The sequence below is a fragment of the Ranitomeya variabilis genome, chromosome 1 (genome assembly GCF_051348905.1).
Source record: "Ranitomeya variabilis isolate aRanVar5 chromosome 1, aRanVar5.hap1, whole genome shotgun sequence".
Classification (NCBI taxonomy): domain Eukaryota; kingdom Metazoa; phylum Chordata; class Amphibia; order Anura; family Dendrobatidae; genus Ranitomeya; species Ranitomeya variabilis.
Window position 1 is genome coordinate 664,546,497 of NC_135232.1, and position 17,330 is coordinate 664,563,826.

Sequence of the window (17,330 nt, forward strand, 5' to 3'; positions counted from 1 at the left end):
TACGAACATATTCTCTGATCACCGGACCATCTAAATGAGCCTTTAGCCCAGTATTGGGGACTCAGTATTAGGCCTCATTCACACATCAGTATTTTTTGATCAGTATTTCATCAGTATTTGTATGCCAAAACCAGGAGTCTCTCCAAAACAGACAACAGGCATCAATCTCTCAATTATTGTTTTTCCCTGTAAGTAAGGCATGACATCACCCCCTGTGAGGGAGGCAATGCCACTGTGGCAACTGGACCCCTGGGGTGCCACACATGGGTCTTCCAAAATTTTGAATTGAGGTACGTGGAGGAAATGCTGTCGAAGAGGACTAAGTAATAGATTGACAGCACCTTAAGAGACTGTGATAGATCGTATCCTTGTAGGCACCTTTTCAGGTGGCACGCTGTACTATTATTGTATCTCAGGTAGTGACAGACACCTGTTGTGTACATAGGAACTTCATGTTCATAAAATGTAAGAGTTTAAGGAAACAGGTAAAATGTGGTTTATGTTTTACTAGTATAATTTTTTATTAGATTGTGAACCCAACTGGGAAGAGGAACTGGTGTTCAAATGCACTTTTTTGGAAGTGCATTTGAACAGCAAGGTGGATTGCTGTTGAGGGGAAATAGAGAGAGAAAAAAAATAATCTTTAAATCTTCAGCATAGCGAGTGTGACCTGAGCGTAAGTGTGAACGGCGGTAAGTGTGACTTGTGATTCAGTGAAGAGGTATTTGGAAAGCCTTTAACAAATACCTGTGTGAATTGGTGTGACTTGCTGAATTGGGAGTATTCACAAGGGGTTAACTTAGGGTGGGGGCTCATAATTAAGGGTTTATAAGGGGCAGCTGTTTGGGGCTCAAGTCCTTTTTGGAAGTGCATTTGAACAGCAAGGTGGATTGCTGTTGAGGGGAAATAGAGAGAGAAAAAAAAAATCTTTAAAATCTTCAGCATAGCGAGTGTGAGCGAGCTGAGTGTGACCTGAGTGTAAGTGTGAACGGCAGTAAGTGTGACTTGTGATTCAGTGACTTTGGAATCAGGGAGTTTCCAAGGGAGGAATTGCTGTCTGTTTTTTATTAATACTTTGTATTTATTTTTATTTAACATTTCTGTGTGGTGCAATCCCCATTAGGAAATGTGCTCCATTATTGTTAATGCCATCCAGTGCACATCTTGCCACATGTATGCAGTCCTTGATCAGCCGGTCGAGGGTGCATACTGCTGTGCGAGATGTGAGCACGTTGAGCATTTGGAAGCCCAGATTCTGAATCTAAATGTGCAGCTGGCAACACTGAGATCCATTGACAACATGGAAAGGAGTCTTCTGCTCACTGAGCAGACGCTCAATGGGATAGATGAGGGGGGGATGGTAGGATTGAGCTGCAGGACCTTGAAGTAGCAAGCTGGGTGACAGTTAGGAAGCGGGGTAGAGGGAAGAGTGCCAGGGAGGTTAGTCCTGATCTGGCACACCCCAATAAGTTTGCTAAGTTGGCAGATGAGGGGGATGCCAGTACAGTGGTAGCACTGCTGTAGCTAGGCATGTCCTCTGAAAGCCGGAGGAGTGACTGCTCCAGTAAGGAGGGAAATAGGAGAGCAGGGCAGGCCAGACAGGTGCTGGTAGTGGGGGACTCAATTATTAGGGGGACAGATAGGGCAATCTGTCACAAAGACAGATGTCGTCGAACGGTGTGCTGCCTACCTGGCGCTCGAGTCCGACACATCGCTGATCGGGTGGACAGATTACTGGGAGGGGCTGGTGAGGACCCAGCGGTCATGGTGCACATTGGCACAAATGACAAAGTTAGAGGTAGGTGGAAGGTCCTTAGAGATGATTTCAGGGAATTAGGCTGCAAGCTGAAAGCAAGGACCTCCAACGTGGTATTTTCCGAAATACTGCCTGTACCACGTGCCACGCCAGAGAGGCAACGGGAGATTAGGGAGGTTAATAAGTGGCTCAAGAATTGGTGTAGGAAGGATGGGTTTGGGTTCCTGCAGAACTGGGCCGACTTCTCAGTTGGCTACAGGCTCTACGCTAGGGACGGGCTGCACCTCAATGGGGAAGGTGCAGCTGTGCTGGGGGAGAAAATGGCTAGAAGGTTGGAGGAGTGTTTAAACTAGGGATTGGGGGGGGGGGGAGTGTATTCAATTTATAGGAGGGGAAGATAGTGCAGATAGAGACCTGGGCACAAATAAGGAAGTTGGGGGTGGCGGTGGCATGGGGGGTGGGGTTAGAACAGTTACTAATTTAAGAAAGAATAGAGGTACAGAGAGGAACATCAAGTGCATGTATACTAATGCCAGAAGCCTCGCCAACAAAATGGACGAATTAGAACTAATGTTGTTGGAGCATAATTATGACATGGTGGGGATATCTGAGACGTGGCTGGATGAGAGCCATGACTGGGCTGTTAACTTGCAGGGCTATAGCCTTTTCAGAAATGACCGTACAGATAAGCGAGGGGGTGGGGTGTGTCTATATGTAAAATCGTCCTTAAAACCCATCCTGCGTGATAATATAGGTGAATTTAATGAAAATGTAGAGTCCCTGTGGGTGGAGATAAGGGGAGGGGGAAAAAATAATAAATTACTGATAGGGGTTTGTTATAAATCTCCAAAAATAATGGAATCAATGGAGAATATCCTCGTAAAGCAAATAGATGAAGCTGCGACTCAAGGAGAAGTCATTATTATGGGGGACTTCAACTACCCTGAAATAGATTGGGGAACAGAAACCTGCAGTTCCAGCAAAGGTAATCGGTTTTTGACAACTATGAGAGACAATTACCTTTCACAACTGGTTCAGGACCCAACAAGGAGGGGGGCACTGCTAGACCTAATATTAACCAACAGGCAAGAGCGCATATCAAATATAAGGGTTGGGGGTCACTTGGGGAATAGTGATCACAAAATAATAAGTTTTCATGTATCCTTTAATAAGATGGGTAGAATAGGGGTGACAAGGACACTAAACTTCAGGAGGGAAAATTTCCAACGGATGAGAGAGGATCTTGGTGCAATTAACTGGGACGATATCCTGAGACATAAAAATACACAAAGAAAATGGGAGACGTTTATTAGCATCCTGGATAGGACCTGTGCACAGTATATACCGTATGGGAATAAACATACTAGAAATAGGAGGAAACCAATATGGCTAAATAAAACTGTAAGGGCGCAATAAGTGACAAAAAGAAAGCATTTAGAGAATTAAAGGAAGTAGGTAGTGAGGACTGAGGAGGCATTAAATAAATACAAAATTCAATAAATTCTGTAAAAAGCAAATCAAGGCAGCAAAGATTGAGACAGAGAGACTCATTGCCAGAGAGAGTAAAAATAATCCCAAAATATTCTTTAACTACATAAATAGTAAAAAACTAAAAAATGATAGTGTTGGCCCCCCTTAAAAATAGTCTGGGTGAAATGGTGGATGAGGATGAGGAAAATGTCAATATGCTAAATGACTTTTTTCATCAGTATTTACAAAAGAAAATCCCATGGCAGACAATATGATCAGTGATAAAAATTCCCCATTAAATGTCACCTGCTTAACCCAGCAGGAAGTACAGCGGCGTCTAAAAATAACTAAAATTGACAAATCTCCGGGCCCGGATGGGATAGACCCTCGAGTACTGCAGGAATTAAGTACAGTCATTGATAGACCATTATTTTTAATCTTTAAAGACTCCATAATAATAGGGTCTGTACCACAGGACTGGCGTATAGCAAATGTGGTGCCAATATTCAAAAAGGGGACAAAAACTGAACTCGGTAATTATAGGCCAGTAAGCTTAACCTCTACTGTGGGTAAAATCCTGGAGGGCATTCTAAGAGATGCTATACTGGAGTATCTGAAGAGGAATAACCTCATGACCCAGTATCAGCACGGGTTTACTAGGGACCGTTCATGTCAGACTAATTTGATCAGCTTCTATGAAGAGGTAAGTTCCGGACTGGACCAAGGGAGCCCAGTGGATGTAGTGTATATGGACTTTTCAAAAGCTTTTGATACGGTGCCACACAAAAGATTGTTTCATAAAATGAGAATAATGGGGATAGGGGAAAATATGTGTAAGTGGGTTGAGAGCTGGCTCAGGGATAGGAAACAAAGGGTGGTTATTAATGGAGCACACTCGGACTGGGTCGCGGTTAGCAGTGGGGTACCACAGGGGTCAGTATTGGGCCCTCTTCTTTTTAACATATTTATTAATGACCTTGTAGGGGGCATTCAGAGTAGAATTTCAATATTTGCAGATGACACTAAACTCTGCAGGGTAATCAATCAAGACAATTTTATATTACAGGATGATTTATGTAAACTAGAAGCTTGGGCTGATAAATGGCAAATGAGCTTTAATGGGGATAAATGTAAGGTCATGCACTTGGGTAGAAGTAATAAGATGTATAACTATGTGCTTAATTCTAAAACTCTGGGCAAAACCGTTAATGAAAAAGACCTGGGTGTATGGGTGGATGACAAACTCATATTCAGTGGCCAGTGTCAGGCAGCTGCTACAAAGGCAAATAAAATAATGGGATGCATTAAAAGAGGAATAGATGCTCATGAGGAGAACATAATTTTACCTCTATACAAGTCACTAGTTCGACCACACTTAGAATACTGTGCACAGTTCTGGTCTCCGGTGTATAAGAAAGACATAGCTGAACTAGAGCGGGTGCAGAGAAGAGTGACCAAGGTTATTAGAGGACTGGGGGGTCTGCAATACCAAGATAGGTTATTACACTTGGGGCTATTTAGTTTGGAAAAACGAAGACTAAGGGATGATCTTATTTTAATGTATAAATATATGAGGGGACAGTACAAAGACCTTTCTGATGATCTTTTTAATCATAGACTTGAGACAGGGACAAGGAGGCATCCTCTACGTCTGGAGGAAAAAAGGTTTAAGCATAATAGCAGACGCAGATTCTTTACTGTAAGAGCAGTGAGACTATGGAACTTTCTGCCGTATGATGTTGTAATGAGTGATTCATTACTTAAATTTAAGAGGGGACTGGATACCTTTCTGGAAAAGTATAATATTACAGGGTATATACACTAGATTCCTTGATAGAGCATTGATCCAGGGAACTAGTCTGACTGCCGTATGTGGAGTCGGGAAGGAATTTTTTTCCCCAATGTGGAGCTTACTCTTTGCCACATGTTTTTTTTTGCCTTCCTCTGGATTAACATGTTAAGGCATGTTAGGTTAGGCTATGGGTTGAACTAGATGGACTTAAAGTCTTCCTTCAACCTTAATAACTATGTAACTATGTAACTATGTATTACACTAATTCTGTGTATGCCATGTATTACAGGAGCTGTGTAGAAGACCCACACATATTAGATGACTTTTGTCCAAAAGATGCTTTGGCCTATTGAAAGGCCAGCAGCCATCTCAGCTGACTCTTACATACACAGGAGTGATTGTTTGGCCAAGCATTCCTGGGTTCTCTAAGGGTACCGTCACACATTGAAATTTTCATCGCTGCGACGGCACGATTCGTGACGTCGCAGCGTCGTATAATCATCGCTCCAGCGTCGTAGACTGCGGTTACACGTTGCAATCACGGCGCTGGAGCGATGCCGAAGTCCCCGGGTAACCAGGGTAAACATCGGGTTACTAAGCGCAGGGCCGCGCTTAGTAACCCGATGTTTACCCTGGTTACCAGCGTAAACGTAAAAAAACAAACAGTACATACTCACCCGTCGGTGTCCTTCAGGTCCCTTGCCGTCTGCTTCCTGCTCTGAGTGCAGCCGTACAGTGAGAGCAGAGCGCAGCACCGCTGTGATCTACTCTCACTTTCCGGCCGGCACTCAGAGCAGGAAGCAGACGGCAAGGGACCTGAAGGACACCGACGGGTGAGTATGTACTGTTTGTTTTTTTACGTTTACGCTTGTAACCAGGGTAAACATCGGGTTACTAAGCGCGGCCCTGCGCTTAGTTACCCGATGTTTACCCTGGTTACAAGCGAAGACATCGCTGGATCGCTGTCACACACAACGATCCAGCGATGTCAGCGGGTGATCAAGCGACGAAAGAAAGTTCCAAACGATCTGCTACGACGTACGATTCTCAGCAGGGTGTCTGATCGCAGTAGCGTGTCAGACACAGCGATATCGTAACGATATCGCTAGAACGTCACGAATCGTAACGTCGTAGCGATGGAAATTTCAATGTGTGACGGTACCCTAAGAGAACGATGTCGCTAGACATGTCGGACGGCGTTTTATCTCCAGGAAAACAATGCAATTAGCAGTTTGAAATCACCATGCCCAATCAACATCTCTGCCGACCATCATTTGGCCGTCTCCCCCATACACATCAGACTGTTGGCCAAACCAATCGATATTGACGAATTCAGCAGACATTAGTCTATTGTGTATGCGGGGAAAACTGATACAAGAAGGAACCCTACACAAAAATGTATGATAATAATGCTCTCCTAGCACATGGCAGCGTCACCTCTGCCTTCCTAATACATGGCAGTGTCTCCTCTGCTCTCCTAATTCATGGCAGTGTCTCCTCTGCTCTACTAATTCATGATAGTGTCACCTCTGTCCTCCTAATATATGGCAGTGTCTCCTCTGCCTTCCTAATACATTGTAGTGTTACCTATGCCCTCCAAATACATGGCAGTGTCTCCTCTGCCCTCCTAATAGATGGCAGTGTCTCCTCTGCTCTCCTAATAGATGGTAATGTCACCTCTGCCTTCCTAATACCTGGTAGTGTTACCTATGCCCCCCAAATACATGTCAGAGTCTCCTCTGCTCTCCTAATACATGGCTGTGTTTCCTCTGCTCTCCTAATACATGGCAGTGTCTCCTCTGCTCTCCTAATACATGGCAGTGTCTCCTCTGTTCTCCTAATACATGGCAGTGTCTTCTCTGCTCTCCTAATACATGGCAGTGTCTTCTCTGCCCTCCTAATACATGGCTGTGTCTCCTCTGTTCTCCTAATACACGGCAGTGTCTCCTCTGCTCTCCTAATACATGGTGGTGTCTCATCTGCTCTCCTAAAACATGGCAGTGTCACCTCTGCCTTCCTAATACATGGCAGTGTCTCCTCTGCCCTCCTAATACATGGCAGTGTCTCGTCTCCTCTCCTAATACATGGCAGTGTCTCCACTGCTCTCCTAATACATGGCAGTGTCTCCTCTGTCCTCCTAATAAATGACAGTGTCTCCTCTGCTCTCCTAATACATGGCAGTGTCTCCTCTGCTCTCCTAATACATGGCAGTGTCTCCTCTGTTCTCCTAATACATGGCAGTGTCTTCTCTGCTCTCCTAATACATGGCAGTGTCTTCTCTGCCCTCCTAATACATGGCTGTGTCTCCTCTGTTCTCCTAATACACGGCAGTGTCTCCTCTGCTCTCCTAATACATGGCAGTGTCTCCTCTGTTCACCTAATACATGGCAGTGTCTCCTCTGCTTTCCTAATACATGGCAGTGTCTCCTCTGTTCTCCTAATACATGGCAGTGTCTCCTCTGCCCTCCTAATACATGGCAGTGTCTCCTCTGCTCTCCTAATTAATGGCAGTGTCTCCTCTGCCCTCCTAATACATGGCAGTGTCTCCTCTGTTCTCCTAATACAAGGCGGTGTCTCCTCTGCCCTCCTAATACATGGCTGTGTCTCCTCTGTTCTCCTAATACATGGCAGTGTCTCCTCTGCTCTTCCTAATTAATGGCAGTGTCTCCTCTGCTCTCCGAATACATGGCAGTGTCTCCTCTGCCCTCCTAATACATGGCAGTGTCTCCTCTGCTCTCCTAATACATGGCAGTGTCTCCTCTGCCCTCCTAATACATGGCAGTGTCTCCTCTGCTCTCCTAATACATGGCAGTGCCACCTCTGCCCTCCTAATACATGGCAGTGTCTCCTCTGCTCTCCTAATACATGGCAGTGTCTCCTCTGCTCTCCTAATACATGGCAGTGTCTCCTCTGCCCTCCTAATACATGGCAGTATCTCCTCTGCCCTCCTAATACATGGCAGTGTCTCCTCTGCTCTCCTAATACATGGCAGTGTCTCCTCTGCCCTCCTAATACATGGCAGTGTCTCCTCTGCCCTCCTAATACATGGCAGTGTCTCCTCTGCTCTCCTAATACATGGCAGTGTCTCCTCTGCCCTCCTAATACATGGCAGTATCTCATCTGCTCTCCGAATACATGGCAGTGTCTCCTCTGCTCTCCTAATACATGGCAGTGTCTCCTCTGCCCTCCTAATACATGGCAGTGTCTCCTCTGCTCTCCTAATACATGGCAGTGTCTCCTCTGCCCTCCTAATACATGGCAGTATCTCATCTGCCCTCCGAATACATGGCAGTGTGTCCTCTGCTCTCATAATACATGGCAGTGTCTCCTCTGCCCTCCTAATACATGGCAGTGTCTCCTCTGCCCTCTTAATACATGGCAGTGTGTCCTCTGCCCTCTCAATACATGGCAGTGTCTCATCTATAACCCTAATACGCTAACACTGGCACTGCAGACTGTGACCCTGATTATAGCAGAGCCGGATGTCTATGTGAGCAGTACCTGAGGGTTAATTCAGAGAGGCATGGTGTGTGGGAGGAGAGAGCTGTGTGAGGAGGAACACTGGATCTGCTCAACTTGTCACAAGTGACAGGAAGAGAAGAAGTGTAATGTTCGCCTGAGTGCCAGGCTGTAAGAATAATAGAAGACGGCTGCAATGTGTGAGGCACAGGGCACAGGTGCTGGCACAGCCGCAGTCTGGGAGGTGTGCTGGGGTGGAGACCAGTGATCAGCCCCATTCCAGTATGGGATACAGGCGGAGTGCTGGGACAGCAGAGCATACAGACCACACCAGCATCTTCACCATGGGCACTATTGGCAAGAAGAAGGGCATCCAGTAAGTGACCAATGTGTGCCTTCTGTGTAATATGTCACTGTACAAATAATATACATGTAGTGATGCCCTAGTTATAAAGCATGTAACATCTGTACATATAATATACATATAGTTATGCCCTAGTTATAAAGCATGTAACATCTGTACATATAATATACATGTAGCCATGCCCTTACTGTAAAGCATGTAACATCTGTACATATAATATACATGTAGCGATGCCCTTACTGTAAAGCATGCAACATCTGTACATATAATATATGTGTAGCGATGCCCTTACTGTAAAGCATGCAACATCTGTACATATAATATACATGTAGCGATGCACTTACTGTAAAGCATGTAACATCTATACATATAATATACATGTAGCGATGCCCTTACTGTAAAGCATGTAACATCTGTACATATAATATACATGTAGCGATGCCCTTACTGTAAAGCATGCAACATCTGTACATATAATATACGTGTAGCGATGCCCTTACTGTAAAGCATGCAACATCTGTACATATAATATACATGTAGCGATGCCCTTACTGTAAAGCATGTAACATCTATACATATAATATACATGTAGCGATGCCCTTACTGTAAAGCATGTAACATCTGTACATATAATATACATGTAGCGATGCCCTTACTGTAAAGCATGTAACATCTGTACATATAATATACATGTAGCGATGCCCTTACTGTAAAGCATGTAACATCTGTACATATAATATACATGTAGCGATGCCCTTACTGTAAAGCATGCAACATCTGTACATATAATATATGTGTAGCGATGCCTTACTGTAAAGCATGCAACATCTGTACATATAATATACATGTAGCGATGCCCTCACTGTAATGCATGTAACATCTGTACATATAATATACGTGTAGCGATGCCCTTACTGTAAAGCATGCAACATCTGTACATATAATATACATGTAGCGATACCCTTACTGTAAAGCATGTAACATCTGTACATATAATATACATGTAGCGATGCCCTTACTGTAAAGCATGCAACATCTGTACATATAATATATGTGTAGCGATGCCCTTACTGTAAAGCATGCAACATCTGTACATATAATATACATGTAGCGATGCACTTACTGTAAAGCATGTAACATCTATACATATAATATACATGTAGCGATGCCCTTACTGTAAAGCATGTAACATCTGTACATATAATATACGTGTAGCGATGCCCTTACTGTAAAGCATGCAACATCTGTACATATAATATACGTGTAGCGATGCCCTTACTGTAAAGCATGCAACATCTGTACATATAATATACATGTAGCGATGCCCTTACTGTAAAGCATGTAACATCTATACATATAATATACATGTAGCGATGCCCTTACTGTAAAGCATGTAACATCTGTACATATAATATACATGTAGCGATGCCCTTACTGTAAAGCATGTAACATCTGTACATATAATATACATGTAGCGATGCCCTTACTGTAAAGCATGTAACATCTGTACATATAATATACATGTAGCGATGCCCTTACTGTAAAGCATGCAACATCTGTACATATAATATATGTGTAGCGATGCCTTACTGTAAAGCATGCAACATCTGTACATATAATATACATGTAGCGATGCCCTCACTGTAATGCATGTAACATCTGTACATATAATATACGTGTAGCGATGCCCTTACTGTAAAGCATGCAACATCTGTACATATAATATACGTGTAGCGATGCCCTTACTGTAAAGCATGTAACATCTGTACGTATAATATACATATAGTTATGCCCTTACTGTAAAGCATGGTTCATCCTTACATATAATATACATTTAGTGATGCCCTAGTTATAAAGCATGTAACATCTGTACATATAATATACATATAGTTATGCCCTTACTGTAAAGCATGTAACATCTGTACATATAATATACATGTAGCGATGCCCTCACTGTAAAGCATGCAATATCTGTACATATAATATACGTGTAGGGATGCCCTTACTGTAAAGCATGTAACATCTGTACATATAATATACATATAGTTATGCCCTTACTGTAAAGCATGGCTCATCCTTATATATAATATACATATAGTGATATCCTTACTGTAAAACATGTAGCATCTGTACACATAATAAACATGTAGCGGTGCCCTTACTGTAAAGCATGTAACATCTGTACATATACGTGTAGCAATTCCTTTACTGTAAAGCATGTAATATTTGTACATATAATATACATGTAGCGATGATGATACTAAATAGTTACATAGAAATGTTTTGTAACATATTTATGAATATGTTGTTTTTGTATTGAATATTTGTATTTCTTCTTTTCATATAAAACCCAGTAGAAATGATTGAGCAATGATAGACATGTAGTATACACAGATGTGTGTTATGAGACCTCTGTTACTGTGCATATAGTATGCATATAGCAGTGCCCGAGCTGTGAAGTATGTAACCTTTACATATACATGTGATTTCCCAGCTTAGTATTATGAGTCCTTTTTATTAGTGTACATATATTATGCATGTGATATCACTTTTGTATTATGAGACCTTTATAATACATATATATGTAAATGTACAAATATTAGATAAGTAGTGCTGCTTTTGCTGTGCGTAGTAAGACCTTTATATTACACATACACATATGTTAGCATACATATATATATTTCTTGTGGTGCACCTGTAGTGTATACATTGCATACACAGTTATCGGACTGCTGTGTTCCACATATACTATACATGATGTGCTGGATATTGTGAGACTTTTATTTTACACAAATATGTAAATGTACATATATTATTCAGGCAGTATGGCTGCTGAATACATGGGTGCGTCTGATCTTCTGTTTATTGTCCACCCATATATTATCCACATACATATTCATGTGTGTGCTTTGTATATTATGGGCTCTATGTATATATATATATATATATATATATATATATATATATAATGGCGCTAATACATTACTAATATCTGGATGTAGTACGTGAGCAGCAGGCCATGCTGTGACTCATGAGCTAAAACTCTGCAACAAAAACTCAACTTTACACTTTCAGATTTAGAACCAGTCACAATGGCTCAAAATACAGAGCTGCACACAGCCAGATCCCAGGTGAGAATACAGTAAAGCCGGCCGTACACTTTAGATGGCTGTCAGCCAAGCAATCCTTCATGTATTCGGCTTCCATCTTGGCCAACTCTCCCACGCACAGGCGCACACACTCTGCCGAGAGCTGCTGTGTTGTCTATGAGGAAGCCTTCGATTGATGTGTCGGCCGGCGGCTTATCTCCAGGAGAACAATGCCATCAGCTGTCTGAAATCCAACATATGCAAATGACATCACTCCCGACTTGCACCCCCAATAGATATTAGACCACCAGCTAAACCTGTCAATATGGACAGGTTCGGCCAGCATTGGTCTAATGTCTATGGGTCTTTAAACATGCAATTACACATATAGATATCTGTTCAATTTCGATCCAATTAGACCAAAATTGCTGAGTGTAAAAGCCCATTTGATCTCATTGAAATTTTTGAAATTGATCTGACCTGCTAAAATATTGGCCTGCTAAACAGAATTGTCAGGATTCACTAAGGATGGCAATACGCATTAGATGGCTGTCGACTAAGGGCTGCTTTAACAAATCGTTCAGCTGACAGTCATCTCAACTGTTTCGCCAAAACAGAGAAGCACTCGTTCAGCAGTTTCGGCAGTCCGAAATCAGACATGCCTGATTGACATCACTCCCGGCCGAGAGGCAGCCGGAGCCCCCATATACAGTTGAACATCAATATCAGTGGGTTAGGCCAACATTTGGTCTAATGTGTATAGGGGCCTTAAAGGGAACCTGTCAGCAGGACTGTGCACAGTAACCTACAGAGAGTGTCAGGTCGGTGCCGTTATACTGATTAAAATGATACCTTGGTTGATGAAATCCATCTTGTGGTTGTTGTTTAATCTTTGTAATTTTCAATAAATGAGATTCTCGTGCTCCGGGGCGGCCTGTGGGTGGGGCTTTATACACATTTTCATCTGTATGGCTTCTGACAGGTGACTGATCCCTCAGTGACCTGCCCCCTATTTTGCATACTGCATATAATATGTTTTGAAATAAAAAAAATTCACATTCAGCAGTTAGGTGGCAGTGCCTGCGCTGTAGCATGATCGCATCTATAATGTCCATTTAAATATTTTACTTAAATATTATTTACATTTTCTGACTGTAGGATCCACATCTTTCCATAATGCATCTCAGCAATATCTGGAGTTGTGTGCAGGCTCTTGTATGATACAGTTAATGTTTTGGACCACAGATACTGTAAAATAATAATGTGAATTGGTGCCATCTAGAGCCAGGCTATAAATGTTTAAGCCAGGGCACAACACAACAATGCTGGGTACAGTATCAGAGCCATCTCCGTTCACAATGGAGGGCAGGTGGTGACCTTTAGATTAGGTCCTGTCTATTTGGGGCTGCTTTCCATGATAAGGATTTAGTCTCCATTGCCTTTCCTGGCAGAATTCTCCATGGAATTGTGTTAGCAGTGATATGATTGCATTGTCTCCTCTGGCTCGGCCTTACATCCCCAGAGCCACTATATATAAAGTAAAACAATCTACTACAGATAGAGCCGCTATATAGAAAGTAAAACAATCTACTATAGATACAACAGAGAAAGAGAGAAAACAAGAAAGAAATACATTAATTCTATTAAATGCTGATTATTATTATATTTAGTTTTAGAATTGTATCAGTTTCATTCTGTAGTCCCAGGGCTTGTGTCTGTAATACTGGTGCACAAATCACTCATACTGCTCTAGACTAGTGAATGTTATATACTGGCAACAGCCGTTTCGCACCGAGCAGTTGCTTCTTCTTAGTGCCCAGGTTCGGGACTAAGAAGAGTCTGCTAGGTGCGAAACGGCTGTTGTCATTATATACCATTCACTAGCATGTTGTTTTTTTATCCACTTGGAAATAAAGTCTTCTGAATTTTGTACACGGGTGAGTGCCATAATTTCTTTTCTTCTACAAAATTATTTATTAGTTCCACTATCTGCCATTAATTGATCAGGACGAATTGAGGAAATTATGGGCTTATTTTATAGCAAACTACTCTACCCAGATGATTGACTGTCTAGTACATATTACTTAGTATGTACTCGGTAAGAGGAACCTCACATCAGGCATTCATGGTCCGTGTATAGACCATGATATCTGGACCATCCGCAGATCTCCTGATGCACACATGAGACTGTTGCATGGCATCAGTAGAAAATGCCTAATAGTAGAATTTAATCAATCTTCTATACAATAAGATTGCGATGCCACAATCATTTTTTGTCACACAGTTTTTGAAGGCAAATAGATGTATAGATCAAACACGTAAGACATCGGTAAAGAAGATACTGAATTCACCCTGATTGGCATGATATACTCCAGTCTTGATAAAATGTCAGTTATTGTAAGATTTTCCAAAATCATTAAAGGGAATATGTCAGCATGTTTTTCTATGTAATCTGAAAGCAGCATGTGGTAGGGATAGAGGCATGATTTCAGCGATGTATCACTTTTGGTCTGTGCTATAGTTTCAAAACAATGAGTGTTTTATTAGCAGGAGATTACCACTGCCCAGACTGGTGTCTGGTCCAATAATCCTCTGATTAGCAGCTCACTGTCAACAGACAATGTACACAGAAAGCTGTGGTGTGGGTGGGGGCAGCTTTCTGAGCTCAGCTACATGTTACATCTAAAAACCCTGATTGCATCACAACTGCTGTACCGAGTAAACTAAGTGATACATCACCGGGATCAGGGTCTCTTTCCCTACATTATGCAGCTGTCAGACAAGGAAGTGAAAACGTGGTTGCAGATTCCTTTAAGGCTTAGGTTCACATGACATTTGTAGCCATGCATTCAAGGGGTATGCATCCAACAGTGGCAATACTCCGTATGAATACAGAAGCATTTGTTCACCCTAGGGACCTGCTGTAAATTAATTCATACTGTGCGGAATACATTTCTTTGCATTGTCCGTTTGTGAAGGATAGCGCAGTTATACCAAAGTTATGACAGCGGATACTGATTAGGTGGAGGCAAAAGAAAGACACTTGGTCTCCGTCTGGTGAACTTTCTCCTATTGGCTTGCTACCATTTACATTGGTCAAAGTTCATGAAGCATACTGTTGGCAAGTTGTGTAAGGTGCCTGGGCGTGGAAGTCGTGGGCGAGGTGCTGCTTCTACAAAAGGCAAAAAGGACAATTTCAGCTCACCCTTAATTGGTTCATGATGAACTTGAAGAGAAGCGCGGGTTGTGTCTCTGCCAGATGCCGAAGTGCACACTTGTAGAGGAAGGAAGGATCCAGCTTCAACCGATAAAAACAAACAAATCTTTATTTGTTAATCATGTAAAAGAATTGCTACTGTGACATATATAGTCGGAATCATCCGAAGAGAGGGAGGAGAAAAAAGACTGGATGCGTTTCGAACACGACGTATGTTCTTAAACTTAAAGAACTTAAGAACACACGTGGTGTTCAAAACGTGTCCAGTCTTTTTTCACCACCCTCTCTTCGGATGATTCAGACTATATATGTCATAGCAACAATTCTTTTACATGATTAACAAATAAAGATTTTTTTTATTTTATCAGTTGAAGCTGGATCTTTCCTTCCTCTACAGAGGTGCTGCTTCTACTCGCTCCGACACCCTACAGACAGAATGTGTCGCAGTGTGCTGCTCCTGGTTTTAATCTTCTAGAGCCTTTGCAGCAAACAATCCATGGGACACTGAATTTGGTAAAACAATCAAATTTCTACCTGGCAGCCTTCAGTCATTACAATCAGGCATGTAGGATAGGACCTAACGGGTTACAGTCTTTCTCAAATGTCTCAGACTTAACTTCAGCCCTAGTTCTCAGTCTGGGTAGAACATCCCTCTTGCTAACTTTTCTAGCATTAGGAATTCTTCTCCACCACTAGCAGAGCACCCGAATTCCTTCACCTCCCATCTCTGAAAGTTTGAGTCCATCTTTTCCTGCAGCTATGCAGGCGTAGTGTGCCCAAGGGACCTGATGTCTATCTCGAGGTTCCCAGGCCGACAGATGGACTCACATGGAAGGGTTCTTTGTCAATCCATTGCCCCGAGTAACCAGCTCACGCTGTCTCTAGCAACCTATCTACCGTGACCGATCCTGTCACCTGATCACCTCTCCTCCAACTGAACTTGACATTTCCTGAACTTGGTACTAACTTCCATCTCTCCCTCCCTAATCTTGGTCGGCCATTACAGTTACCCTGCAGCCCCAGGGGATTTTGCTCTCAGATAAAATACATAAATTTAAAATTCATTTAACCACCTGGGGTGTCAGGGAATAGAACATCACCTCCACCACTCCTACAGATGCAGTGTGCACATGACCTAATAAATGCAACGTTTCGGGCTGCCAAATGCAAGAACCTGAAATCTTCTCCATCTACTACTTTGCAATTTTTTAAATACTGAAATACTCATTCTGTACCAAGCCACAGAATCCTTTCATTCCCATGTTGACTAGGTTATATGGCGGCTGTAGGTCGCAGTGACATGATGCCCATGATGTTGTAACATCACGTGACCTTGTCATCCAGTGGCCGCAGGTCCCAATGCTATTTCATCAGAAGTGACATAACATCCTGCAGACACCGGACGACCAAAGGAATACATTGAAATAGGTGACTTTGCCTATTGGTATGGGAAGATACTAACATTTTATAAGTCTATTAGATATTTTATGCTACAATTGATGGTTTATATAAGCCGATTTTGTAACAAGAGTGTGATATCACGAGCATCTCAAATGCTTTTGATAGACAAAATATCTTTTCTTTCGACTTGATTTTGCAGAAAAACTAGGACCCGGCCTGATTGTTTGGGGGTCACATTGCAGCAATTAACAAATTGCGGACAAATCACAAAAAAATCTGCAATTTATGTGCCAATATACTTTGGAAGGTAGAGAAACGGTGGCCCCAGCCCTTTCTAAGAAGACAGATTGTGATTTGGGGCTGCGTAACGAGTCTCATTAGAAACCAACTGTGATGGTGGCATCTACTCTGAAAGAGCCCCAGCTAAACACTAGTGGTAAAGAGTTAATTGTGTGGGCAGAAGCGCTCGGAGCGAACATGGATGTGTGATATACGGCAATTCTCAGACACCTTGTCTGACCAAAATTACTTGAGTAATTTGCTGTTTCGTGACCAAACTGCAATTTTTCTGTAAATCCCCCCCAACCAAATGGTGGAGATGTCGCATTCAAGTCACAGTCTTGTACAACTTGTGATCAGCGACGGAAAATCCGAAACATTTGCCACTCTGTTGGGAAGTTGGATTATTTTGTGACCTACCAGCAGTAGAAAGTGATTGTAATGTGGTCAGCAGGCTGATGCATGTTTTTTTTCACTCTTCAATTCTTGAACAGGGGAGTGAT

At 42.4% G+C, this 17,330-nt stretch overlaps 1 protein-coding gene across 3 annotated transcripts in view; it reads left to right on the forward strand.

Annotated features, from left to right (window-relative positions):
- The first annotated feature begins 8,599 nt into the window (after positions 1-8,599).
- RASGRP1 (RAS guanyl releasing protein 1) overlaps positions 8,600-17,330 on the forward strand; it is a 67,430-nt gene continuing 58,699 nt past the window's right edge. For 2 of the 3 annotated variants that reach the window (XM_077263592.1, XM_077263582.1), the window contains exon 1: positions 8,614-8,853. In XM_077263592.1, the coding sequence (XP_077119707.1) occupies positions 8,762-8,853 (92 nt within the window). In that variant the 5' untranslated portion in view covers positions 8,614-8,761. Of the gene's footprint in view, positions 8,854-17,330 lie in introns of all 3 variants that reach the window. The other variant, XM_077263603.1, reaches the window with a different exon arrangement.